This window comes from Myotis nattereri, assembly GCF_964212035.1.
Source record: "Myotis nattereri genome assembly, chromosome: 13".
Taxonomy (NCBI): Eukaryota; Metazoa; Chordata; class Mammalia; order Chiroptera; family Vespertilionidae; genus Myotis; species Myotis nattereri.
In genome coordinates, this window is record NC_138088.1 from 12,549,406 (window position 1) to 12,577,296 (window position 27,891).

Below are 27,891 nucleotides of genomic sequence, written 5' to 3' on the forward strand. Positions count from 1 at the left end.
AACACCAACAACCCTAGGAGGGAGGTATGGTTAGCCCCATTTCCTGGCACAGCTAAAGCTCAGAGAGGTGGTGTCCGTGACCTACAGCCACACAGCATGAAAGCAGGGGAGCAGCATGCAAGCCCAGTGTGGCCTACCTCCACACCTGAACGGGTCCTGCCCTCCCCACCCCCAGCCCCACTCAGGTGCTCCTCGGCCCCAGTCCTCCCCTGCCGAGAGGGCATGAGGTCTCTGTGTATTCAAGGAAGATGACATAGTCCATGGACTCCACAGACGGACCCTTCCTCCTCCCATTGGCACGGCCCACCTGTCTCTGCCTTGGTCCTCAAGACTGAAGTCCCTGCTTCCATGGCCACCTGAGAGCCAGCGCAGTCACAGCTGGACTGGTCAGCGCTGGGTCTCAAACAAGAGGTGGTCAGTGATGTAAAAAACCTCTGGAGTTTTCTTGCCGAACTGGAAGCCCTGCTAGTTCTGGGCATGTGTCTCCTGTGGTCTCAGGTGGTCCCCTGCACAGAGGCTGCCCTGCTGGGGGCGCTGGATCCCCCAGAGCCAGCCAGGGCCTTCCTCCTGGATGCCACCGCTCCTGGGTCAGCTCCTGGCTGTGAGCACGTGGGGGTCTGTGACACTGAGCTGAGGCAGCCTTTTCTGCACAAGGAGAGACCCCGGACCCCAGAGCCCAGCCTTGATGGACCAGGACAAGAGTGCCTTGTAGGAAACAGACCCTCACCTGCAAGGCCACCTCCACACCCCCTTCCTCTCTCTCTAGATGGGCAGTCCCTGTCCTGCTCTCTTCTTGTTTTTCCTCTCTCACAGTTCTCTCTCCATTTGGGGTAGGAGGAGAAGAACCAGATGCAGAAGCCCTGTCCCCCGGGGGCGGCACACCAGTCTTCCCCCGGAGACCACCCAAGAGCCTCACTTCCACAGCGGCTCACAGCCAAGCAGCCGGCGATCTGGCCACACTTCCCTGCACTTGGCTTCCCCATGGAGCACCACAGCACACCCATTTCCTGCCTGCTGTCTGCACGGGGAGGGCGCGCTCCCATCTTCTCTCTCCCAAGCTCCATCTCACAGACCTGAGCCCTCCACACACGGGGCCCCTGCCGCCCGGCCTCCGGGCAGACGCTTAATTGGGAGGAAGTGATTCTAAACATCTGGGGTGCACATCTGAGAGTGGGCTCAAGACCACACGGAGCCCGGAGGAAATGGCAATACAGGCAATTATGTCACTTCCTCAGCTGAGGGTGCTCAGGAGGGGGCAGCACCAAAGGCAGCAGGCATTTCGGGGGCACAGTCCAGGCCTGGGCTGGGGCAGATCAGGGGCATCTGTGGACAGTGAGCCTGGGCCCCAGGGCAGAGGATGCAGGGTACTCCAGGCAGAGCTGAGCTGCAGTCCCCAGAGGAAAGGGGAGACAAAGGCAATGAAGGCAAGAGAAGGAAAGAGAGGGAGGGATAGAGGGGGAGAAGAAGGGGGCAGGAGAGGGAGAGAGTGAGAGAGGGGAGGGAGGAGGGAAATAAGGAGCGGGAGGGGAAGAGAGGGAAGGGCAGAGGCAGAGGACTATTTTGCTCAGCTTACAGAGGCCTCAGGCTTCCAGGGCACGGAGCTGCCGGGCAGCCAACCCATCAGGAGGCGGAGAGACCCTGCCCTGGCCCTGCTGAGACCCCGGGCATGGCCGCCACTTTCTGAGCTTCTGTTTCCCTGTCTGGAAAAGGGGCCAGAGCTCTCCCTGTGGGGGAGTCAGGGTTCTCCTAGGTGAGGTGATGGTGGACCGGGGCTATCCCTGCCCTGACACTCAGTTTTCCAACCCTTCGGGGCTGGGAGCTTACTGCTGGGAGTGGCTGGCCCAGGAGGTTCCCCTCTTCTTCAGCCCCCCTTTGCTCATGTGGGCCTGTTGACTTTATGCCTTCCCTAAGCACACCCAGGTCTGTGAGCTCCTGGAGGGTTCCCTAAGTGCCAATCACCGCGTCGGCATATAAATGAGGGCCCGCGCCGCACGCACCATGGAAGGGCGAAGCCGTTTATCCTTTGCACCGAGTTTCGCTGGCGTTATAATTATGTGCCTGTTTCAAAGGCAGACTCCTAATCCCCTGCCCCCCGCCCCCAGTAATTCCTGTTTCCTGCTGTAGACAATGGTGCTCTTCATCCCGAACAGGTGAAACTGGGTCCTTTGGAATGATCTACAGGAGCTCAGCCCCAGGCATCGGTTCCCACCTGGCCAGCCCCAACAAGCCAGGAAATGCGCCTAGGAATATAAGGAAGCCACTGATAATAAATAGCTCCTCAAGGAAAGTCATTGGCCAGAGGCCCCGAGCTCTGGGGTCTGCTCCTCTCTGGGCCCAGGAATAGCAAGGGCAGACTTGGCCTAGGTGGCCATGCTTCCTTCCAGCCACCTGCCTGGCCACCACCCTGTCCCCAGTGAGGAGAATTACCACCGTGTAGGGCTTCCACTGCAAAACACAAACACCTGGTTGCCTGGGCAGCACCTTGCCAGGGTGATGTGATCCAGATGGTCCCTTGAGAGGCAGATGGGTTGCCACGGAAACAGAATCCCTGCCTCTCCAGCCAGGAGACTGGGATTTTAGATGGGCTGGACCCCAAGCTTAGAGAAGTGAAGTGATTTGCATAAAGCCACACAGCAAGTAGGTCTAAGAGCCTGTATGGCAAGGCAGGATTTCAGAATCAGAACAATTATGCACGAAGCCCTTTTGCGATGGCAGCTGGTGCCAAGTACTTTGTACCCATTCTTTTGCGAGAGGCTGGGGGGCTTGGCCGCGGTCACACGTGGCATGGAAGTGATGGAGCTAAGCCGCGACCAGTCAGCCTGATCCTGAAACCTGAGCCTGGACCCCTGTCCCATGCTGTCCCCAGGTTGTGCATGTCCTGAGACCAGCCCCATCCTAGGAGACCGCACGAGGGCCACCGGAAGTGTGGAGGTCAGCCAAGCCGGGACCCGCAGGCTGAGACCCACAGTTTCCAGAAGACAGAGCAAGTATTTGGAGTTGGGGCAGGCCCTTCCATCCTGGTCCACACCCTTCCGTCCTCATTCTTTTGCTTCTTGCCTCCTCCTCTTCAGTCGGCCACGCATAAAGCCATCCATTCAGAGCCATCTACTCATTCATTCCTTGCCCTCTTACACAAAGGATTTGAGTTGCTTTAGAAAATTAGGAAGTCTCTCTCTGTGCCAGTTTTCCAATCTATAAAATGGGTTGCGCCATTGTATCAGCTCGGATGTTCGTAACATATCCAGCCAGTGCTTGGCATGAAGGAGCTCATAGACAGCACTTTAAACGTGACTTTCTCTCTTGAAGGAATCTTGGGAAGGGTGGCTGGGAGACTGGGTGAGACACAGGCCCTCAAATCTCCCCAGCCCGAGGCACAGACAGGTGCTGCTTGCCCTGTGCAGCCTGCCGCAGCTCCCCTCCCCTCCCCTCCCCTCCCCTCCCCTCCCCTCCCCTCTCCTCTCCTCTCCTCTCCTCCCCTCTCCTCTCCTCTCCTCTCCTCCCTCCTCTGCTTGAGAGAAAGGAGGTGCTCTTACCCCCTCTGAGCCTCTGTTGTCCTGGAGACAACTTTGGGCTCTGGCCTGGAGCCTCAGGAAGGGGCTGTGCCCTGCCCGAGTTACTAGGACCCACTCATCTACTCACTTGGAGGTGAATGTGGTTGGTATTTACGTTGGCCCTACCTACCCACACAAGTTCCATATTTTCCAAACCTCACACCACGGCACAGCATCAGGCACAGGGTTTTCAGCTGCCTCCAGGTAGGACGGGCATCCTGAGGAAGTCTGAGTGCCAATATGTGGGAAGAAAATGGCTAACATGTACACAGCACTTACTAGACACCAGGCCTGATTCTAAGCCTGTATATACGTTAACTATGATGTAGGCGTTATTGTTATCACCTTTTATCAAATGAGGTGACCGTGGAGAGAGGTTAAGTGACTTTTCCGAGGTCACACGGCTGACAGGTGAAGGGCTGGGTGGGACTCTGGGCTTTTAATTACTGCTCCTCTCTATGAAACAGATGAAGGGCTTCTGGAAAATATATTTGAAGCTGGGGCCGACCAGGAAATGTGGTGGTAAGAGCTGACATGTGCTGCATGTTCACTTTGTGCTGGGCTCTGCCACTCACCACCTTGGGGCTGTGAATACTGAATGAGCTCAAAGCTGGGTGGGTGCTTAGCCACCAACAAGGACAAATCTCATCAAATCCTGTACTTAATGCTTCCACCTCCGGCCCTGGCTGCGTAGCTCAGTTGGTTAGAGTGTCATCCTCATACACCAAGGTTGCAGGTTCGATCCCCGGTCAGAACACATACAAGAATCAACCAATGAATGCATAAATAAATGGAACAACAAATCGATGTCCTTCTCTCTCTCTCTCCTCTCTCTCTCTCTCTCTCTCTCTCTCTCTCTCTCTCTCTCTCTCTCTCCCCTCTTTCTTCCTCTTCCTATCTCTCTCAAAAAAACAAAACAAAAACACCAAAAAACTTGGCTGGCCAGTGTGTCCCAGTGGTTGAGAGCGTCAACCTATGAACCAGGAGGTCACAGTTCGATTCCCCATCAGGGCACATGCCGAGGGTTGCAGGATTGATCCCCAGTAGGGGGCTTGCAGGAGGCAGCCGATCAATGATTCTCTCTCATCATTCATGTTTCTATCTCTTGCTCCATCTCTCTTCCTCTCTGAAGTAGATTAAAAAAAAATTCCCCCTGAAAGCATTTCAGGTAATCATGCCAAGCTGGCCTGAGCCTTTCCCATCCTTTCCCAGGATTTCATGTCAATGTGCTCAGTAAAGGGCAGCTTATGGCCTCAGGGTCAGACAGTCTTGCTTGAATCACAATTCCTGCTCTTTGCAGCCAAGTGGCCTTGGGTAAATGACCCACTCTTCCTAAAGCCCATTTCCTCCTCTGGGAAAAGAGGAGGCATGGGTGTGGGATCACGTGGAATAAGTGAGTTCATGGATGCTTCACATGGTGCCTGGTTCTGGAAAAATGCTGATCAAACACTTACTGTCACCATCAGATTTCTTTCCTAATCCAAATGCCCTGGCCCTGGAAGTCTAAATAGGCAAGACAGATGACACCTGCCCATCGTTAATTCCTGCCTGCCTGTCTCACCCAGAAAGTATTTACAAGGCTGTGGCTTGCAGGGCTTGCTTAAAAAGTTCCAGAACCACCACACCCACTTTCTGCCAAGTCCCTGCTCCATTTCACTCTCACACCCTCGAATCCCACGAAATCCCTCCTCTGGGGTGAGAATGCTAAGCTCCATCTTAAAACCAAAGCTCTGGCTCCCTTAATCCTCTTACCTGGCTCTTTGCTCTGTGGAATTAATTGCTGCCACTGGCTTTATTCACTTTGTAGGGGCAGCCATGGCACCTGCAGGGCAGCTTGGGTCGGAGGGGGACTGCTTTGGCAGGACCTCTGTCCCGATGCCCCTTTGGCCTGGGCAGCCGAAGGCAGCACGGTGGCTGCAGGTGGCATCCTGAGTGCCTGTAGGGTGATAACCCTGTGGCCCTGCATCTCCCCGGAGGCTGTCAGCCTCGGGGGACACCTGCAGAGAAGCAGGAGAGCCAGAGTTCTGGTCCCACTTCTGCCCCTGCCCGGGTCACCTCCCCATCCCTCAGAGCCCCCGTCTCCTTATCTTTCAGTGGGAATCAGCCTGTCTGGGGGTCTCACGGGACTGGACAAGGAAGGCCGTGTGAAAGGCTGTGCTGGGTGCAGGATGGCTGTCATTTCTCCCCTACAGAATGGGGCATTCGTTGATTTCAAGCCCTGAGAGTGGAGACTGTGTGTGGTGCCTTTACATGTATTCGTAGCCCCTGTGCTCAGTGCAGAGTGGGCCTGGCACAAGACGCTAATCATTCCTTGTCCTAAACATTTCTTCTTTTAAAAAATGATTTTTAATTGAATTCATTGGGGTGGACATTGATTAATAAAATCATACAGGCTTCAGGTATACAATTCTACATCATCTGTATATTGTAGTGTGTGTTTACAACCCCGAGTGGGAGAACATATTGGCTGATACATCTGATAAGGGCTTAATATCTAAAGTTTATAAGGAACTTATAAAACTCGACACCAAAAAAACACCAAATAATCCAATTAAGAAATGGGCGAAGGACCTGAACAGACACTTCTCCAAAGAGGACATACAGATGGCCGATAGACAGATGAAAGGATGCTCACCGTGACTCATCATCAGAGCGATGCAAATCAAAGCCACACCTGTCAGAATGGCTGCCACCAATAAATCAACAAACAAGTGTCGGCGAGGGTGGAGAGACAACTCCCTTTCAATATTTTTTTATTTTGAGAGGCCTTCTCATGTCTGTGACCTCATCACACTTCCTGTTGCTGTGAAGGTGGAGAAATGGTGTAGATGCATTGGGCAGGGCACCGCCGCCCAGGGGAGACGGAGGTAGAGTGCCCCCCAGGCTTCATCACTTCTGTCCTCTGAGTGAGGCACCTTCAGGTGTGGCCTAGGGGATGTGGCCCCGGAGACGGCGTGGGAGGCTGTGGGACCCAGTGGGGAAACCACCACCACGCCAGCTCTCCTCCCGTGCCCCGGATGCCGCTATTTCAAGGAGGGGAGTCTCATTCCTAAAGCCCCGTCATGCTTTTAACGGGCGGAAAGCTGGCCCAGGCTCTAGCTGCGGAACCGGAACCTGTAGCTAAACCCAACAAGGGTGGTCTCTGTTGCCGTTCATTTGACAGTGTCTGGGGCGAGGGACACTGGTCTGCCAGTTGCAGTAGTGATGTACGATAGAGAGTTTCCTTTAAAAATGCCCATCTTGAGGTCAGAACGAGCGAGAAACAATATGAGAAAACGACCCTATTACGAGTGGGACTGGGCAGCGGCGGGAAGGGGAGGCTGGGATGCAGTGACTGGTGCTGGGAGGGCCTCTGCTGCTGGAGCCCAGGGGCCTCCTCATGCCCGCTGCTCACCGTGCGCGTGACTCAGCCACAGCGCTTCCACGCCCCAACCCCACGCAGCCCTCAACCCACAGTGGACGCCTGACGCTGGATCAACGCCTCCTCGTCCCTGCCTCTCAGACTGAGGAGGCCACGTCCTACTCAGTCTCCCAGAGCTCCTTGCAGGCCCCACAGCAGGTACTTGTTTAACCACACGTTTCACCAGGCCCCCACCCCCCATCTCTTTTCCCTGCTTCTCTACCAGTGTTTTCTGGGACCCCCCTGAATAAGTCTCGTCGCAGGGTCTGCATCTGGTGGAACCTAAACTCAGACACATATTTCACTGGGGCTCCTCCAGCAGCCTTGCCTTTCCCTACCATGTGCCTCATCGATCCCTCCCGTCCCTCGAAGACCCCTGTCCCAATCCTGGGGCCAGGGCAAGGAGTCCCCGAGTGCAGGTTAGAGAGACAGCCCCCGTGTCGAGAGGCTTCTGCACCGCCTGTCAGGGTCCTGGCCCCCAGGCACCCCCGCCAGGGGCGGATGTATAACTCGGCCACCCATCCTCACTTAGGACGGGTCTGGACGGCAGACATGCAGCAGCTGGGCCTCGGCAGCACTGCCCCTGCACAGCCCGGCTCCGTGGGGGAGCCAGCGATGAGCTAATCCTGCAGCAGACGTGGAGACAGGAAGAGCAGCCTCCCCGCGAGCAGAGGCCTGCCCCGGGCTCTGGGGAACCAGAGAGGCCGGCACTGGGAAAACTGCTGAGCCGGCCCGCAGACAAGGGCGCTCTTGTCTCCCCCGCCCTTGCCAACTCCAGCCAAACTCAGGAAGAACCCACAACGACCTTCGCTGCTTCTGCTTAAAAACAGAACCCGTGCTCCCTGAGAAAATGTGCGGAATCGAGTCACCCCCACCCGACCTGAGAGATTCAATATTTGTAGGCAGACGTTTGGGTATATCCCCCCCGTTTTCTGTTTCCTGTGCCTACATAAATATATGTCTTCTATGTATTCGTACCTGGTTGAGGTCATACAGAACATCCCCTTTTGTTCCCTTCTAAAAAAACGAACGTCATAAGCATTTCCACATGGCAATGATTCTTGGGAGAGCTCGTTTTCAATGGCTGTGGAGTGGCCACAGAAATACTCAGCTCCCTTTTCTGGGGACTTAAGCTCTTTCTAAATATGCCTTCTCTCATCCTTCCATGGCACTGTGCCCTCCTGGCTGTTCACGCCGGACACCCCAGGGACCATCACAGCCACCCCTCCCCCCAATTCCTTAGCCTGGGAACCATGTGTCCACAAACCCTCTGTCACATGGGCTCCTCCCACTGTTCTTTTTCTCCAAAAGGCCACTGGATCCCAGGCCTCAGCCCTCAGGGAGCTGGGGGAGGGGAGGAGAGCCAGGGGCTACTGGCCCAGGACAACCTACCCCACCTGCTTGCTCAAGGTCACTCAGAGGTCCAAGTCCTGCTTCCAGCCCTGGGAAGCCACGTGACCTGGGCCTGTCTTTTCCCTGTTGGAGCCTCAGTTTCCTCCTCTATAAAATGGGCATGCTGTTCAGAGCCCCAGTGGCCTCTCCAACTGAACTGAGGTAAGCACGTGAAAGGTTTGGTCCATTAAACAGGGCTGATTGCAAGTCCGTTCCCAGGGGCCCGGCGATAAAGTCCAGAGTCCTTTCCTGAGCAGGACCTGCCTGCAGTGCAGGGGCCAGGTCAGGTCCCTCCCCCACATCCCAGCTCTGCGGAGCTCACATGAAGAGGGGTGGGGGCCGATGTGCAGGAGGAAGTCTGTCCCTGGCCTTGACAAGGCGCCCAACCAGGCAGCCTGGCATTTCAAGGGCAAGGGAGGGCCTGCCTGCCCACTGTCTCTGGGAGAGCCGCAGGCGTTAACAAATCCCTTGCAATTTGCACCCACCAATCCCGCCTGCTCGCCGGGCAGCCGCATGCCGTTTTTCACGCAGAGCTGCGCACAGCTTTGTCTTAGAGAGACAGATCTGGCAGGGTGTTCCTGAATGAGGCCATTTGTCCTCCCTGGTGATGGTGACAGGAAGGCGGCTGCTGTGTGCTCTGGGGTGGACAAGAGGTGTGGGGGGGGGTGTGGGTATAGGGAGGCCATGGGGGATGTGTGAAGGGGGAGATAGGCCACCTCGTTCAGCCAGGTGGGAGCAAGGATTGTTTTCAAAGATAGAGGGTTTGTAACCCACCTTCTCCTGCTTAAGGAGCCTGGGGAGAGGTGGTGAACTGACCTGGCTGGCCCCCAATGCCTGTGCCCTGGTCCACCCCAACCGTCTGAAGGAGGCAGGACTCTCACCGTGGGGACCGGGTCTGTCTCTGAGCCCTGGGGCTGCTGTGGAAGCCCCTGGGGCTGAGGGCTCCAGGTCGGACAGAGACCTGTGTGGGCCCCCCCGCCCCCGCCCCCCGCGTGGTTCCCAGGCCAGGAGGAGCAAGGCAGGGCCCACCGCATCCTGATTCTTCACCTCCCTGGCTGGCTAGGGCCCAGGGCGTGTCTCGGGCGCCTTCCCAGGGTCTGCTGCCACTCCCCTGGGCGCTGTCAACACATCAGAGAAACCGGAGCAAGCAGATGCTGGTCAACACAAGCAAGCGACCAGCTTTGTGGGGCTTCCCTCCTGGGCCAGGGCTCAGGCTGTGGTGGGAGGTGAGGGTGTGCTTGGAGCAGAGGTGGGAAACGCACATGCCCACAGGGCCTGGGTGTGTCCAACTGTGGGAAATGCTCAGTGGGTGACAATGGGGGAGCATGGCACTCCCTGCGGCGGGTCAGCCACCACCAGTGAGTCGTGGGTTCAAGGTCCCCACTGAAAAGCAGGCATGTGACTGGACAGTGAAGAGCCACTGTAGGCAGCTAACCTGCGGTAGGACCTCAGGTGTCGGTGGCCACCTCCAGCTCACGGCGGGTGATTGACAGCCACGCTCTCCACTGCTCACTGGGAAGGCTGAGCTCCTCTCCTTGGGTTTCAGGGGCTGCCTCTTTCAGCCCCCCCTCCCCTCCTGAGTTCTCTGCTCCCTTGTCCTTCCTTCTCCAGGCACGTACAGGCTGCCTCTCCCAGGATGCTGCCCGGGCACCCTGGCAGCCCCTACCTGCTGCTCTCTCCACACTTTCCACTCGGCCACCAGCCCGTGCCTCGCATCTCCCAGATGACAGCCCAGTCATCACTGACCTGTCCCAGGGAGACAGGCAGGGCACGAGGACATGCCCCTGCACCCTAGCCTCTCGTCCAGGCTCTGTCTGCCTTGCTGTGACCAGGGGCAGTCCCCCCCTTCTCTGGACCCGGGCTCCCCATCCTTTGGATCTGGCATTCCTATTATTTTAACACACTGCTGGGCTGTTACAGAGGTCAGCTGAGCGGACACGGGCATTCAAGCTGGACAGTAGCTGAGGCACGCAGAGGGCTCCTGGGGACCTCGGAGGTGGTGACTGCTTGGTGCTTGGCGCCCACGGAGCCAGCAGGCATGGGCCCGCTCAAGTGCCGAGGAGGCTGACATTTCTGTGCTGCCTGCCAAGTTGCTGCAGGCTGGCACACAGTGGCAGTGGGGGCGGGTGGGCATGCTGCAGTCCTGGGGGACAGGCCAGGTGACCTTCCGTACTAAGGCAGAGGAGGGAGCAGCTTGGCCCCCAAGGACCTTGCCAGGGAGGAGGCTCCTGCCCGCCGCGTGTGCGCCTGCTCCTGTGTGCGAGCGTCAGGCTAAAGGCTGCACCAGAACAAAGAGCTGGGGGCTGGGTATCTGAGGGGCCCACGTGGAGACGCCTGACTTGGCGGTTTGCTGCAGTGTCTGCTCTCTCTCTCTCTCCCTCTCCCTCTCTCTCTCGCTCTCGCCCTCGCTCCCTCTCACACACACACACTCACACACGAAGAGCACTGCCCCCAGGCCTGAGCTCCAGCTCCAGAGCCCACCAATGCTGGCGAGCACAGCCAGCCCAGCCCAGCGCCATCCCTCCTGACAAAGCACCGCTCCTTACTGCATGATCTCATCCCACCAGCCCTCATCTGGCCCCAGCTTGGCCTCCTGACAAGAGAGACAGACAGGGAGAGGGAGCAGGAGAAGGGGTGGGGGAGGCAGGCCGGGAGAGAAGGGGAGACACACACACAGACACACAAAGATACAGCTCCCCTGACACACACACACACACACACACACAGGCCCCCTCATGTATCCCCCCGAGACACACTCACCATCTCACACACACAGTCATGTGTGCACACACGAACACCAAGGAGAAAGTCTGAGAGGCGGAGGGAAGGGAAGGACAGACAGAGACAGACAGACAACGTCAGAGACCCCCAGAGAAAAAGGAGGGGAGAGACCGGGAGGGTGAAAATTGCACAAGCCAACCAGACATGGTGGGAGCCCAGATGGAGACGGAAAGACTGGAGGGCAGAGAGGCAGCACACGCTGGCTGCAGGGGCTCTGAGGAGAGAGGACACTCTAGAGCTGCCGAGGCCTGGCTGGGAGGGGCCTGGGCAGGCCCAGCTGTGGGCAGGGTGGCCACGGGGGCCCCCACAGCTGTACCAGAGGCGGGTTACACAGGCCATGCACCCACAGAGCCTCAGGGAAGGAGCAGAGGAGTGTTGTGTAACAACAGGCAAGTCACAAGGCCTCCCTGAGTTTCAGCTCCCTCCTTCATAGGTGTGGGACATACCCCCTGTCTCACAAAGCTGGGGCTGCAGCAAGATCGGGGAGCACCCAGCACGCATCAGCGGGGCCATAAGAGACCCATGAGGGAGGGCTGCAAGGGGCCTGACCTCTCCCTGCGACAGGGAAAAGCTGGGGCTTCTGGGGGACCCCACTTTCCTGCTTACCCCTGACCCTTTGACGCTTTCCTGCCTTGGTTTTGCCTCTGACCTATCCTTTAGGTAAGGGGTGGGGAACCATTTTTCTGCCAAGGGCTATTTGGATATTTATAACATCATCTGAGGGCCAGGCAAAATTATCAACTTAAAAATTAGCCTGCTATATGTGGTCAAACATTTAATTAACTCAGCCCTAATGCTTCGGCAGGGCCAGACCAAAATTCGAGGGCCTTATATGGCCGAGTGCCAGATGTTCCCCAGCCCCGTCCTAGTTTCATCCCCTTGTCTCCACCCAACTCCATGAGAAGTGGAGCCTTCCTGGTCCAGCCACCAGCATCCTTGTCCTAATGTCCCCAGCAATCTGTCAACCAGTTCCCCTCCTGCCCCCCACCCCACCCCTGCAACCTGTTCTTTTCTAGCTGGAACAATCTTTGCAAAATGAGAATTTAGCCATGTTCTCATTACTTTTAGAACAAAGACAGAATCCTCAAGACAGGCCCCGTGGGTTCTCACTGCTGCTGACTTCTGCTTCTGGGCTCTGGAACCACTGCTGTTAGTTCTGCCAAAAGCCATGCTTCCTTCTACCTCAGGGCCTTTGCACAGACGGTTGTTCCCTTTACCTGGGAGGAAGCTCTTCCTCCTTCATCTATTCAACTCTTCCTCAGCCTTCCGCCACCCCCAAGTGTCTCATGGCATCCCTGAATTTTCCTTCATGGCACTTACCACAGCTTAAATTTACACACATGCATACATACACATACACAAATGCACATGCGCATACACCTGTGATTATTTGATCAATGTTTCCCTCTCTCTCTCTCTCTCTCTCTCTCTCTCTCTCTCTCTCTCTCTCTAGACCAGGGGCCAGGAAACCATGGCCTATACCTGCTTTCGTGGAAAAGGTTTTATTGGAACTAGCCACACTCATTCATGTCGCCTTTGGTTGCTTTCATATGGACTGTGAGGCCTAAACTATTGACTATCAGGCCCTTTACAGAAAAAGCTCGCCAATCCCTGCTCCAGACTGCAAGTTTGCCAAGGTGGGGCCGAGTCTGTTTTATTTCTCATGTAGCCCAGCCCTGGCCAGGTGCCTGCGCAGAGCAGGTGCTTAACAGAGACATGGATGCGTGTATTTTTTGGAAAAGTAGCCATTTTTACCTTGTCAAAATTGTACTGACTTAAGTCATTACGAAAACCGCAGATTCCATCAGGAACAGACATCACTTATGAGATTCCAAGCGCATTTCTGGCAAGCAGTTCAATACAACAGCGACTTCTCAGGCCAGGCCGGCGCACCAAGGATCCCACAGCAGCGACTGGCCAAGGAGACCCTGCCCCACGGTTCAGAAGTGCCCGCGACCCTGTGCACGACGGCCACAGACCTGAGAGGGAGCCCACCTCTCACTCAAGAGGTTAGGACTTAGGAAAACACATCACGAGACGCCCTTTACATGCTTCCATTAAGGCTCTTTCTACATCTACTCCAAAGACCTATCAACGAACTCAGAGAAAACGTCTGTTTTATCCTTATACGGAGAAATCATTGATTTTTTTCTTTTTCAATGAGTTGTTCTGACTTGGTAAGAATGTTAACAACAGCTAGACACTATGCTTGGTGCTGTACAAACTTCTAGAGCTTACAGTGATCACTGCAAGGTGGGTCACATGGTCATTCCTGCCTTCCTGGGGAGGGGAACGGAGGCTCAGAGACCACGTGCTCAGCAGGGGCCGGGCTGGGTAGTGACAGGCCCTTGGAGTGTTAAAGCTTGCACCGCGCCCCTGCCTCAGCGGTGTGGATGGCGGCGAGTGTGCAGCCGTGTCTGCCTGGTGGGCGTGGAGCCCTCACAGACAGAATGCCGCCGGCCTCCTTCAGGGCCTCTATTTAAGACGGGGCCATGAGGTCCCTGTTAGAAGCCTGGATGTGCTGATTTATTTTTATTTAGCAATTTTTTTGAATGACTACAGTGGAGTGTCAGGGTTAAGAATGATGACTCTGGAGTACAGACCTGGGCTTAAATCCCAGCTCGGCCACTTTTCAGCTGAGTGACCTGGGGAAATCTCTTCAGCTTCTCTAAGCCTCAGTTTCTTCATCTATAAAATGGGAATGATCCCAGTGCTCATGCCCAGGGGTCACTGTGGTGATGAAATGAGACAATGTACGGCTCCCTTTAGCCTGCTGTTGGGGTCTGGTGTGCCTTGGACCACCTGCTGGCTCTGAAGTGCCCCTGAAGGTAAGAATACTTCCCGAGACAAGGAACAAGTCCCGCCCACGGGCTCTGAGCCCGGCTGCTCCTGGAGGCTCACACCACATCTGGGTAAACCTCGGCACCAACCAACGGGGGTGGCGAACAGCCCTGGGTTAGAGTCCAGTTCCCCTCCCACATCCTGATGATGTCCGTGGAGCCCCCAGTCGTCACCTACCGGCAGACTTCGGAGTGAACTTGTCTCGGTTCGCGGCACACACAGCCAGCAGTCTGTAGCCGAGGTCCAGGTCGAACCCTTGCTGAGCTGCCACCCGACTGACCACCTGCCAGCAAGAGAGGAAGGAAGGGCGGGGTGAGTCACTGCCTACCCCAGGCCTCTGAGCCCAAGGAGCAGATGTGCCCATTTTATGGGTGAGGCGGGCAGGCTGAGGCCTCGTCAGTCACTCAGCAAACACGGACAAGCACATCTTCCACGCCAGGCTTCCCGGACTCCGGGAGGCCCATGCCCACCTCCTCCCTGCCATCATCATAGATGTCCTGTACCCACCGTCTCAGGGCCTTGCTACCCTCATCCTCCAAGCACGGTCCCCTCCCAGAGCACTGACACCCCCTGCCCCGAGTTCGAATCTGCCCAGAAGGAGAAACACTGACTTAGGACACTGGACTCCCGTGGAACCTCAGCTTGGAGTTGCCCAGAAAGACACTCCTACACTCCTCGCGGCTCAGCACTGGGCCAAGCCCCTTGCAGCCCTCGGACCTCAGCCCAGAAACTGTACACTCTCCCGCGTGGCCTGTCAGTCTCCAGGGCCAAGCACCGCTCACACACAGGCGGCTTCCATAAGGGCATTGCCAATAGCTGCGTATCCGGAGCCTGGAGGTCCCATCATCTCCCGTGAACCTAGAAGTATGGCCCAGGAGGGAGCGGGGAGGGCCCAGGAGGGCTGGCCGTCCCGGGGAGAGGTGTGGGCCAGGGTGCTCTGGGGGCCCTGCGAGGGGTCCACAGGCTCACAGGCTCACGGCCATCAGGCACCGCTCCCTCCCCGCCCGCTCCCAGGTGTCCTGCGCCTGCCAGCTCTGCTCCCTCCTGCCCGCCTCCCTCATTAACAGCAGGCAAATGAGATTCCTTATTAAGAAGAAAGGACCTTGGAAAATGGAGTCGCTTCAGGAAGCAGTTGGGCGGCCCTGGCTGACTGGGAAAGAAGTCCAGAGGTGGGGCTCTCCCTTGAGAGGCAGACTCGCCCTCAGGCCCTAGAGACCACCTGCTCCCGAGGCACGCGGAAGTGCCATGGGGTTGGGCCTGGTCCCTGAGGCCATTAGAACAGTTCCCCGTCATGTGCTCTCTATTCAGGGGTCCTTACAAGGGCTCTAGGGCTAAAAAGGGTGGGAACACCACTAATCTAGGCCGACCCTTTCATTTAAATAATGCAGACCCTGGAGAGTATCCCTGGTGAACCAGGGAGGAGCGGGGATCCCCTTCCCAGGACCACCAGAGCCTCTTGGAACGGTGCCCGGCCTCCCCCCACCATCTCCTGGGAACCCCCTGCAAGGAGGAAACACGACTTTCTCAGGTTAGAATGTCTGCTCAGCGTCCCAGCCTCAAACAGAAGCCCCTGAGGCAGAGGTCTCCATCCCCCCATCCCCCCCCCCCCCCGGGCCTCTTTCCCACGGGCTCTATTCTCTCTTGTCTTGTGGTTCTCATCCCCCCACCCCCCACCATGTGCCAGAATCTCTGGGCCACCCCGGAGCGGGGCTGTCCTCACGGTGAGTCTCAATGTTCAAGCAGGAAAACAAGGCCCCTAGCTCTATGGCAGACAGACAGGTCTGCAGACAGACACTGCGCAGAGATCCCCAGGGAGGAGAGCCCTGGGGTGTGAGCAGTTTGCACAGGGAGTCCGTTTGGACTGGAGCATCAATGAGGCTGCTGTTTATGGGAAATGTCAACATGGGCGAACGGTATAGTGAGAGAGTTGGCTCCGGGCACTGAGGGCTGAGTAAACGTTTTGTAAGCAGAGATGCGCCAAATTCTTACAGCGGCTCACGAGGGGGTGTTATCATCTCTGTTTTACAGATGAGGAAACCGAGGGTAAAATAACAGCCCAAGGTCCACGGGAGGGCCAGAATGTGACCCGAGGCAGCCAGGCCGCGTGCACGGTCAGCTCTTGCCAAGAGGGGGCCTCTTTTTCAGCCCACAGAGGGTTAAGGCCATAGCTTCCAACCGGCCTGGCCTGGAGCACCCTCAGGCCCTAGTTTGAGGGCAGGAAGGTAAAGGTCCCACTGCTTGGCCAATACTGGCTAATCCTGTTGCTCTGGTTTAAAAAAAAGAAAAACTAGCTAAATTGAGCAAGAGGGGCCTGGGGCTGGTACAAGGGCTGTCCTGCAGGCTGGGCTGACCCTTCAGAGGAGCAGGAGCATGTCACCAAGTCCCCCGAGCGCCCGCCTGGAGAAGAGTCACCAGGAGGCTGAAGCCGGGAGAAGGCAGAACCTCACTGAAGGTCACACAGCACAGGTGTGGCGAGCGTGCTCAGCTGGACCCTGTGACCCCAAAGTGCGCATGTGCCCCCGGCTTCTGGGCCCAGCCTGAGGACCCTGGGAAAGTCCCACGAGGTGGACCCAGCCGAGCAGCCTGTCGTGTTTCAGAGGCCTGCTCCCCCCGAAATGGGCAGCACCCTCCCTGAGGGTCCCCTGGGAGGAAGGCCCCTCCTCCACAAAGGCTGTGGCGAGCAGCCTCGTGCTGCTGCCCTCTGCTGGCTGCAGAGCCCACCCAGCTCACCCCAGCGGGCCGGAGGGTGTGTGGGGGGTGCTCCTCGGGCTGGCTGGCTGAGACCCCGACCCCATGCCAGGGGGACTGACAGGTCAGAAAATCCAACCACTCAGGCCACAGAGAGAAAAGAAAAGGAAGCCCAGACTCGAGAGAGGGGGTGAGCTCAAGGTCGTGTGGCAAATACGTAACTCCCACGAAGGGAGTGTGTTGCTTTGAAAAGCGGCGAGCCTTCTGGCCGGGAAGCAGGACAGGCTGCCTGGGAGAGGTTAGAGAAGGGTATCTGCTCCCTTCGGGGGCCAGACACACAGCCAGCCCCTTCGGACTCCAATGGTCAGGAAACTGGAGGCATGCAGGGCCTGTGTGCTCATCCCGCTCCACCCAATCCTGTGCGACCTACAGCTCAGTCACACAACCTTTCTGAACCTCGGGTTCCTCTCCTATGAAGGTTTGAGGATGACCTCCATTTCCACAGTTGTGTGTAAGGGGCCCTGCCATGTTCAGTCTCATGGCTGTACCCTAACCCCTCAGGGCACGTCGCTACCAGTCTCAGCACAGGGCTGGTCTGGTCTTTGTGCTGCTGCTTTGGATTAAGGCATGAGACTGGGTTCTGGTTCTGCCACTTACTAGCTGTTCTACGTCACTCGAGTGACTTAATCTCTCTGGGCCTCAGTGTCCTCATATGTGAAATGGGTACAAAATGCCCTCCTTGCAAGGGTGACAGCCAGCACAGAGTTCAACGAACGCTGTGTGTGAACGTCCGCCCAGGGCGTTGGCAGTGAGGGCTTTGAGGCTGCGGGGACTTCCTCACAGGAGAGATGAGGCCCCTGTTGCTGTGCTAACTGGTCTCGGTTTCCTTCTTCCACCTTCTACCTGCCTCCCCTCCCCTGAGCCTTCTAACAGGAGGAAGAGGGAGCAAGTCCAGGGAGGCCTGACTGTGAGGGGACACCCAGAGGAAAATCCTGGCTATGTCACTAAGATGGGGGGCTGGGGAGTGGGCAGTCAGCACCATCAGGAAAAAACTGGTCCTGAGGGTGGGGAGGTGCTCCAGGCTCCTGCACTTCTGAATCCTGGGGTCAGAGGGCATGAAGGGGAGGGTTGGCAGAGGCCTGCCAGGGGCCCCATGGGCCCAGAGCCAGTCACTTGAATTGTGCCTGAGCTGCTTGGGGGCAGCATGGCACACATGTGCCCATTTTCTGCCTGCGGCTAAGTGGTTTTTAATTGATATCCTCTAAGTAAGCCGGATCCAGAGGAATTTGCTCCCAGAAGTCACCCAGAGGATTGTGGCAACCTGGGAAGTGCAGGCTGCCACCTGGATGGGGCGGGGTTCATGTGTTTGGGGCCTGGACAGCCTTACCGGCTAGGGCCCTTGGGATCTCTGACCTCCCCAACCCATCCCTCTCCGTGGGCAGGGCTTGGACTAAGGGTGCCCGGGGGAGGGGAGGACTGGTAGAATGGCCCTGGGGCACCTGGGGGGTGGTCAGCGTTACCAGCTGAGACTATAGCCAGCTGCTCCCCCTCTCTCAGTTGCCTTGCTTGTAAAACAGGGGTGATGATACCTTCTCTGCCCACCTTGGAGGGTCTGCATAAGGATGCAAGGGGGCAGTGCCCAGGAAAGTGCCTCGGGCACTGCGGGTGTCTTCTGTGACCCTCCACCTCACCTTTCTCTCCCACTGGTTCTACTGAGCTCCAAGGACAGTCAGACTCGGCTCCCTGCAGCTGTGGCTGGTGGGCCCAGGACCCCTTTCTGACTAAGCAGTAGGTGGGGGGAGTGGGGGCAAAGACGGCTGTTCAACCAAGTATATGCCTTAAGCAGGGGTGCAATGAGGAGAGGCTCAGCAGAGCAGCGCTGTGCCTTTGTCCAGTGTTCCCTGCCTGGGAAGCACAGCCTCTCCCCTGTCCTAAGGGACCCCCCTGGACTTCCTCCTCCAGGAAGCCCTCCACAATCCCTCCATCCCACCCTCTAAGGATGCTCCTCTTCAGAGCTCCTATCCTCACACAAATCGTACCCCATCACTCATCTGCTGAAGACCTTTCAAGGGCTCGCCACCGCCCTTCAAATATGCAAACTCTTCTCGCTTGGCCTGCTGGCCCTGTGTTAGCTGCTTTCTGCTTCCTCTTCAACCTCATCTTGTACCCCTCCCCCTTCCGCGTGCTCTGTACCTTGAATAGATCAAGCCTCAGGGCCTTTGCACTAGCAGCTCCCTCTGCCTGGGGACCCTTCCCTCTCATCAAAGCTGACTCCTTGCCATCAGGTCTCAGCTGGAGGTCGCCCCTCAGGAGGCTTTTCCTGGCCACCACCCTGCCCTTCTCGCGGGTGCATGTCCTCAGGGTCAGCCTCCCACCGGAAAGTTAGCTGCGGGAGAGAGGCCCGCCTGTGGCACTCACCGCACTCCCTCTGTGCCCCGCACAGGGCCTGGCCCCCTGCAGGGACTTGATGGGTATTTACTGAATGAATGGATGAATGACAAGGCCAGGGCAGAGCCAGTTACTGGCCATCTCATGCCCACCTGCCAGTCCAGCCCAGCCAGGGCATTGTCTGATTCAGCTGCAAGCCCCACGTCCTAGGCAGGGCCAGGCTCGGGGCGGGTGCTGGGGAACGTGGCGGTCTGTCTGGCCATGTATTATGGGTGAGGCCCACCTCCTTCACTCTGGCTGCCCGCAGCTGGGGCGGGAGTGAGGGCCTCTGTAACATCTGTCCCTGCCCACAGGGCTTAGCCTGAACCAGGATCCCCACAAAGAGGATTAAGGGAGCTGGGCAGGGACGGGGGGAGAGCCCAGTGCGCTGGAGGTTGAGGAGAGCTGCTGGGCAATGCCGGTGGCAGCCTGAGTTGGCTTGGTGTTCCCAATGGGGGCCAGATGGTGTTGGCTTGGGACAAATAGAGGCGCCTGGGAGGGTCCTGGCGGCATCCCTGCCTGGCCTGCCTCAGGGCCGGGAGCTGCGCTGTGGAGGCAGATGGGCCTCAGCTTGAATCCCGGGCCTGCTGCTCACGGGCGGTGGAACCTTGGGAGGTCCGTCACAAGTCTCCGTTTCCTCCTCTATAAATTGGGGAAGGTGCAGGACCAGCCGCACAGCGTGGGTGTGAGGAGTCAGTGAGAAGGCGTGTCCAGTGGGCCAGCTCGGTGTCAGGCAGAGAAGAGGTGCTTGGTAACGATGGCCCACGTGTGGTCATTGTGGTCGTTATTCCTCTCAGTTATTCCTCTCACTTCCGCCTCCCCCCTGGCTGCAGCTTCCCAGGAAGTGTGATGCCCTCAGGCTTGACCCATTGTTTCCCCGGGCCAGGCATCCATCTTAGTCTCTCCTGCCCAAGCCTTGGGGTGGCGGGGCTCCCCAGCAATCTGTTTCCCCACTTTCTCCTCAAAGCTGACTCAGGCCCTCTGAGCGGCCGCCCTCACACTGACGGATACAGGTCACATGGCTGGGGACATTCACGAGGGTCGGGCTCCTTCCCTGTGGCTGTCCGCCGGCGAGCTCTTAGGCTTGGCCGGCCACACCACCAGCTCTGGGTCTGGCCTCTGCTGAGCTCGTATCCTCCATCCCGACCAAGCTCAGTTCGTTTCAGTTCTCGGGTTCTCGTGCCCAGCTGGGCCTTGCACGTGCCCCTGTGCCTGGGACACCCTGGCTACGCTCAGCGGCGTGTGCGGGGGCCCACACCCCTGCAGATGGTCACGTGGCTCCTTTTCTCACTGTTCTGTGACCCGCCCACCCCGTCTCCCAGTTCAAGCTCCCTTTCTCTTCTGTGTTTCCTCCACCTTGTGCACAATTTTCTCAGCCATCTCTTTCCATGGCTGTCTCCTCTACTGACGAGGAAATCGGGCTCGGCAGAGTCTTACTCATCACTGGGTTCACAGGGGATTGTGCGTGATAAACGAGGGATCAATCAGTATTCATTTAGATAGGCGGATGGGTGTAATAGGAGCTCAATAAATGCTCATGTGAATAGCTAAGTGGATGGATGACCATAAAAATAGCTCAAGAGATGTTTACCTAAGTCAATGAACAAATGCCTGGGTAGATGGGCAAACCCTTCAAGAGTCTCTCTGCTTTGCTTATGATGGAACATTTACCCCATCAGACTTATAACTCGCCAACATAGGCCGGGTCTTTCTCACCAAGTGTGGGGAACCCACATAATCATGGAGACTGTGTCTCCTCATCAGACCGTTTCCTCTGGTGCATGTATGTCAGGGGTGAGCAGAGGCCATCCCCTCCACCAAGGATGTCTTCCCGTCTCTCATCCCCCATCACCTGTGGCCTCCCCTGCCCCTGGCCAGGCATGCTGGTCCCGGCCATCTTCTCTGCGCATGTGAGGCGGGGAGGGTGCGGACTCACCGTCAAACAGCCCATCAGGCTCTGCTCGAAGGGCCGCTGGAAGGCTCGTGGGTCTCCACACCAGTCCAGCAGCTCGGTGGCGGCATTGTGGAAGTTGGCAGGGTTCTGTAAGTGCTGCGGGAGGGAAAGGAAACAGCATGAAGTCCCAGGGATGCAGACAGCGCGGCAGCAGGGAAGACCCCAGGCCTTAGGGAGAGGAGACTCAAAGGCTCGATTAACGTGTTTTCTTCAACTTCTCCTCAGACAGCTTCCCTTTGCACCTCCTTCCCCAGCCCAGTCCCTGGCAGGATGGGGATTAGCAACCCCATTGTAAAGGCAGGAAAACCAAGGATAGAGAAAGACAACGACATAGGTATTAAAGTGATTTCTGGATCCTGGCAGTGCGGGAGGTGGGCCCTGCATGGTTCAAGAGGGTGCCATCTGGCTCCCAAAATTGGGGGTTAGCTTTTCCTGAGCCAAGACAGGCTGGTCCTGGAGATTCCTTCTTGACAAGCCCCCTCCCACCCCCTCCACCTGTGGCTTCAGAGCAAACGCTACCACAGCTAAGTCACACAGGAGCAGGGGGCTGGGAAGGTGGACTAAACCAGGTGGTCACACCAGGGCCTGGTGGACGTGGCTTTTCGACCCCTGGTCTTCTGGGCCCAGTCTGGCTTGGCTCGGGGCTGTCGGCATCGTTGGGAGGGGTCCCAGCCGAGCCCAGGCCCCTCCCGGTCAGAGGCTCCTAATCAACAGAAGTGATTCTGGTGCCAAGGTCTCTAGACCTGGCCTAGGACTCAGGCCTTCCCGCCCTGACTTAACACATATCCGTGTCTTCCCAGGCCCCGCTGGGCGAGGCGCTGAGCCCGGCATCATGGAGCAGGTGGGGAGAAGCTGGGAGTCCCGCGCTGGGGTGACTAAGTGTGGGTTCTCCGGCGGGTCATCTCGTGGATGTGCCCAGAGGTCGGCGTGTAAGCAGCCGCAAAGGGGAAGGTGGTCCCTCTGAGCTCCCTGTGGCCTTGGTGCTGGGAGACACAGGGAACAGTAGCTGCCCCGGGGACTGCAGCCTCCCTTCCTGCAGCACGAGTCAGCCTCAGTGCCAAGGCGGGGAGGGGTCTTCGGGCTGCAGGTGCCAGCAGTGGGAAGGGAGAGGAATGTGCTGTGTGAGCCTCTGGGCCAGGGCCTCTGGGGGTCACACCTGCCTTCACCTCTTACTAGCTGCTGCCTAGGGCCTGGCAGGTCACCGGATGGTGGTGGAAATGCTTGTTTCCTTCACTTAGGGTTTTATGACTGTTGTTCTATAAACGTGGCTTGTGCAAGGCAAGATTTAAAAATGGGTGGAAGAAAGCGGAATGAATGAGAATATCCTCCTTCTATGAAGGAACAAGAAGGGGAGACGAAGGAAAGGAAGTGGGCAAGTGTGCAGCCACTCAGCTCTGTCACAGGGCTGGCTGGGGACTCAACAGGAGGAGGCTCACGTGGCCCTGGCAAAGCGCCTGGCATATGGGGTGTGCCCGCGTGGGGCTGCCCTTGGCCGTGTCCGCCTCCCCGAGGCTGTCCAGGAAGCACAGCTGAGCTCGCAGCTCGAAGCCCTGGCTCCACCCAGCACTCACTCTGCAAAGGCCGAGCTCTGCGCTTCATTTGCAGCGCATGGGAGGAACTTCCACATATAGAAACACGCCCTTTGGGAGGGCACAGAGGTCCTCACCTCTGTCCTTGTGCGCAGAGGTGACTGGTCCCCTCCAAGGCCACGGGCAGCACCTGGGCTGCACGAGGAAAGCCAGGAAAATTGGCCAGTTCCCTGCCCAGCAGCCTCCTTTCGCTAACTGAGTTATTACGTTTATTTACATGATGTCACACCCAATTAGTAGGGTCAGCAGCAGCCACAGGCTGCTCTCTGAGCTGCCTGCCCACAGCACCCCCACCCTTGGCACCCTCTTTTGGGGCTTTGGGCTCATAAGCGGCCTATGAGGCCAGGCTCAGGGGCCGTCAGCTTGGGCTCTGAGTGGTCACCTGTGGGCACAACTCATTGGTCGAAAGAATGTCAGGCATCCCCTTCAGTGGCTGTTGCTCTGCGGCTCTGGCCAAGCCCCTCGCTTCTCTGTGCTCTGGTCGCTTGTTTCCACTCTGAGGGACTGGCGGGCACGGAGAGACTGAGTGATGTAGTGAAGTGAGCGGGACAGACCTGGGCCAAACCCCACCAGCCACTGAGCCAATCAGCCCCGGTGGGTTCCGAGCTGCAGATCCCTCATCTGTAAAGGGGGGTAATGACAGCTCGCAGGGCTGCTGCAAGGGATAGAAACGATACCCCTGATGACATCCGCCCACAGAGGAGGGCCAGGGGGCGGTGACTGCTGCTCTGCATGCCGAGACCTTTGCACTGTCTCTTATTCCTTCTATGAGCATCTTGAGCATAGAAACAACGCTCTGTCCGCCTCTGGACGTGGAGATGGCACAAGGCCAGGCCCGCACAGAAATGGTCGGTGAGCAGCTAACTGTCCAAAGGAAGGTGCCTCTATGGTGCAGGCCAGCAAGCTGACCACTTCAGAACAGGTCCCAGGGGCACATGGAGAGGCTGGTGGGTGAGGCTGGCCAGCCTTGGATGGGCTGGGCACGGGAGCACAGATCTGAATCACGGGCACAGGCCCCCCTGGCTCTGGCAGGGAGCACACTAATCCCCCGTCACCCACCAGGAAACCTGCCCATCTCCACAATTCCTTAGGAGATCTGGGCTCTATCCACTGGCCACTGAGTTTGTTGGGACAGGAATAGTGGACATCAGTGCCCAGACCAGGAATTGGCTACCCAGACCAAGTGATGAATGCCTTTTCCTGTCCATCAGCCTGTAAATCAAATGATCCATCCATCCATCCATCCATCCACCCACACAAATATGAATCAGTTCATAACCATCCATCCACTTACCCACCCACCCATTCAGCCATTCACTACTTTATCCATCACTCATCCATCCACTCATCTACCTATCTACCTATCCATCCAGAATTTATCTAACCACCAACTCATCCATTCATTCACCCATTTATCCATCCATCATCTAAATATACCCACCATGTAATCACCTCACTGCCCATCTACATGTCCACCCACCCACCCATGTATTCATTCCCTCCGCTACCCACTTATCAGTCCACCCCTGCCCCCTTTCCCCAGCATACTTGGGCCTCACCCTGGCCTGGGCACTAAGCTAGACTTAGAGATGGATATGGCACACCCTCTGCTCCCAAGGAATTTAGCCTGATGAGGGGCCTGATATATGCCCTGCAGGGCCTACAGCTCAAGGCAGAAAGAACAGGAGGGGTGAGGCAGCTGCGTGCCCAGGAAGCACTAGAATTCAGAGATGGGCACCGGGGGTTTGCAGAGGCTGCTGAGCAGAAAGGAGCTGATTTGCATGGCTTTGCAGGTAAAGCCCAGATGTGCCGGTGACCTCTGAGTGGGGCACATTGTAGAGGGCACTGATTCTTCTGGTACCTGAGGCTGAGAAGGGGAAAAGGCAGCTGAGCCAGAGGCCCGGAGGGAAGATGGGCAGCAGGGTGTGGGGGATGGTGAGTGCAGCGATGGCTAGAACAGGGCGGGCGGTGGGGGAGGGAGGACTCTGCTGTTGCTGTAACAGGGGCAGAGCGGAGAGGGGAGAGTCGGAGGCTGCAGGCTGGAGGCCCCTGCCTGGAGCCCTCCCAGAGAGAGGTAGGCATAGCCGCCACATCCATCATCCTCAGCATGCAGACCTGCCTGCCTTTCTCTTCTGATTAGGGTACAGGATGTCTGAGAATCAACAGTCCTCAGCCAGCTGCGGCCACCCTCTGGGGCAGCTGGGGAGCGTCTGACCTGAGGTGTGGGAGGGGGCGTGCAGGGTGCAGGGAGCTCTGAATAGTGAGGGAGAGCATCTGGACAGCTTGCTCACCCTCACAAACATGCCACTGTCTGGCCCAAAGACAGAGCTCCGTGGGTGTGCGCACACGGTGTGCAGGCAGGTTGGGAAGAGCAGCTGCGGTGACCTCTGGCCTTCCGCACTCTATGGCTGCATGCGTTACCATGCCCACTCCGCAGGCAAAGCGAGATAAAAGCGGCAATTTAACCAAGGTCAGGTAGCTAGTGAGGGCGGGACTCAGGTTCGCTAGTAAGTCTGAGCTCTGGGCACCGCACTTCGAGAGGGCTGGACCCCGAAAATAAAGGGCACCCTGATTCCTGGTGACGCAGAACCAGGCGGGGGTAGTAAGGGCAAGTGCTGAGCAGGCCTCAGGAGCAGCTGCGTGCCTGGCACACAGTCTCATGCACAGGGGGCATGACTGTGTCGTTGGGGGGTGGAGGCCACTCACAGCCAACCCTCATGGGCTGGAGAAACTGGGTCAAAGGCAGAGCCCTGCAGAGGAGGAGGAGGGAGCAGGGGAGGAGGGAGCGCACGTCTGGTTTCTATTCTGTGACCGTGAACAGAGGCGTAATTGGCATTTGGGAGAGCTGCTCGGGCTGAGTTCAATCTGTAACAAGTCCTCTTCAATTTCCTCTCCTCAGCCTGCGCACAGGCTTCCGAGATTGCCCTGCTTGATGCTAACGGGAGGGAGGACACATCCCTCATTCCCGGGATCAGCCTCAGCTCCACTGGCCCCGGAGCCCAGGGAGGACCTGCTGTAGGGGGTGGGGGTAGGGCTGCGAGCTGGGGTGGTAGGCCAGTGGCCCACGCTGGTTACCTGAGCTCCCTGCCAAACCCGCTGAAGCCAGGGGACATGCCCCAGCACTGCCCTCCCTGTCGCTGAGACACCGAGGACAGCCTTGCCACCATTAGCTGTCACCTGCCAGGCGCCAGGGCTGGGCCTGTGCTTCACCCACAATATCCTCACAGCATCCTACCAGGTGGGCCTTATCAGCCCCAGCTGACAGATAGAGAAATTGAGACGCCGAAAAACAAAAGGACAGCACACGGTGGGTAGATACATAGAGCTGTGAGGATTGGGCCCAGTTCTGTGTACTATCAAAGCCACACCCCTTCCCCGTATCTGCTCCTCCCTGGAGTAAAATAACATTCTGCAGTCTGCAGAGATGCTGTCACTCGGAGCTGCAGGGAAGCTAAGCTCAGAGGGTGGGCACAACCCTCCCAGCCATCACTGGAGGGAGCGTGGAGGGCTGCCTCAACCAGGCTTCTCAAAGTGGGGGTGTCTCTGAGCCCACTGTGAGCGTTCCCCACCTCTGAACAATCCAGACGGGTTGCTGGCAGGCAAATCGCCTCTTGAGCTGGGTGTGAGCATTGGCAGGTGGGGCTGGGCTGTGACTTCAGGCTACTCCCTTCCCCTCTCTGTGCCTCCGTTTCTTTTTCTGTAACATGATCAAGTTTCCCAGGCCCTTTTCTTCTGTTTCTTTATAGAGAAGTCACTGGAGCAGAGGGATGGGAGCTGAGGTCTGGGAAGGAGTTTGGCACCTACTGCATCCTCAGAGTGCACAGCAGAGCCCAGAGAGGGCATGACAGCTGGGAAGAGGGGCAGGGACGAGGCAGAGCCGGCATTTGAACCTAGTGTGTGTGATTCCAGTGAGGATGGTCCATGCCAGCAGTGCTCTCCCAAGATGGGTGGTCAGGGAGCCCCAGGCATCATCTCCATCCTGGGCCCCAGATGCACACCTACAGGGCAGGCCAGCACCCGTACTGCCTGTCCCTGCAGTGGAGTGAGCTCCGGCCACACACCCACCTGCTTGATGCACTGCAGGCGGTCATTGGTCTGCTGGATGTGCCTGTCCATAGAATTCATTCTGGCCGTTTCGCTGGGTTCTACCCGAGAGCCATGAACGTTGTCCAGCCTGTGGAGAGAGAGGAGCATGGGCGTCACTGGGGTTGCGCCAGGCCCGCCAGCCTCACAGCCACCCTCCAACCCCAACGCTGCCGCGCTGGCCCCGGCGGCTGCCATAGGTTCCTGGGCCCTTTGCGAGCCATGGCGGCCTCCGTCCCAGGCAGCCCTGCACTGGAGGGAGGAACCGTGGCCCCAGCTGCCCAGCCTGTCCTTCCCCAAGCGTGGCCCTGGGAGCCCCATCCGGACTAAGGACGGGAGGTGCTCCAGGGTGTTCTCTGTGGTGACTGATGTGAGCACTGGGCAGGCGTGTCCACCATGGGACGTGCAACACACACTCAGACATGCATTTCTATGCACACGCGTGTGTTAGGTGGTGGTGGTGGGATGGCAACTTCATTTCAGATTCCAGTTCAGGGCTTAGCCTACTCGATGTGGCTATGTGTGTGTGAGCATGTATGTGTGTGAACATGTGTGTGTGTGAGAGCATGTGTGTGTGTATGAGCACGTGTGTGTGTGGCGGGATCTTCCCCTGTGACGACCTCCACTGCACTTGTTGGTGTAAGTGCAGTGACCCTGACGTGAGTGTCGGGTGCCTCCTCAAACCCCCACACTTTAGAGTCTTCACACTTTACAAACCGCTCCCCCTCCATTTCCCCTGTGCCCTCCCGGGAAAGAAGGAGGGAGGCCCTTACGACCATCTCACTTTCTAGATCAGGAAAAAGGCTCACAGAGAGGAAGGGAGCTACTCGGCGGCACAGTGCTGGCCCCTGGCTGAGTGGTCTTGGGGACATGAATGTCCTGGCCACCGGGCTCACTCTTCCTGAATGGCCGGCGGGAGCACTCACGTGAGTGCCACTGCTCCCAGGCGGCGAAGCCAAGCGGGAGAGGCCCCTCAGCTCCAAAGACCCTGGAGACCCCAGGCCTCTGCAGGGGGGCCACGCTGATAAAGGCGGAGAAGGAGATGGAGAGACGGAGTGTTCCGCTCTGGCGTCCCCACCGCTCAGAGATCCAGGTCTTTGGCCAAAGCAGAAGTCTGCCCAGTGCTGGGTGGGTCTGCCCTCCCACAACTCAGTGGGCATTTCAGACACACGGTCAGACCCGGGG

At 57.7% G+C, this 27,891-nt stretch overlaps 1 protein-coding gene across 1 annotated transcript in view; it reads right to left on the reverse strand.

Annotated features, from left to right (window-relative positions):
• ZMIZ1 (zinc finger MIZ-type containing 1) overlaps positions 1-26,748 on the reverse strand; it is a gene marked incomplete at its 5' end in the record, with an annotated part of 100,050 nt that extends 73,302 nt beyond the window's left edge. The window contains 3 exons of the mRNA XM_081104557.1: positions 14,143-14,248; positions 21,017-21,130; positions 26,689-26,748. Coding sequence (XP_080960683.1) covers positions 14,143-14,248; positions 21,017-21,130; positions 26,689-26,748 — 280 coding nt within the window. The remainder of the gene's footprint in view (positions 1-14,142; positions 14,249-21,016; positions 21,131-26,688) is intronic.
• Positions 26,749-27,891: the final 1,143 nt, after the last annotated feature.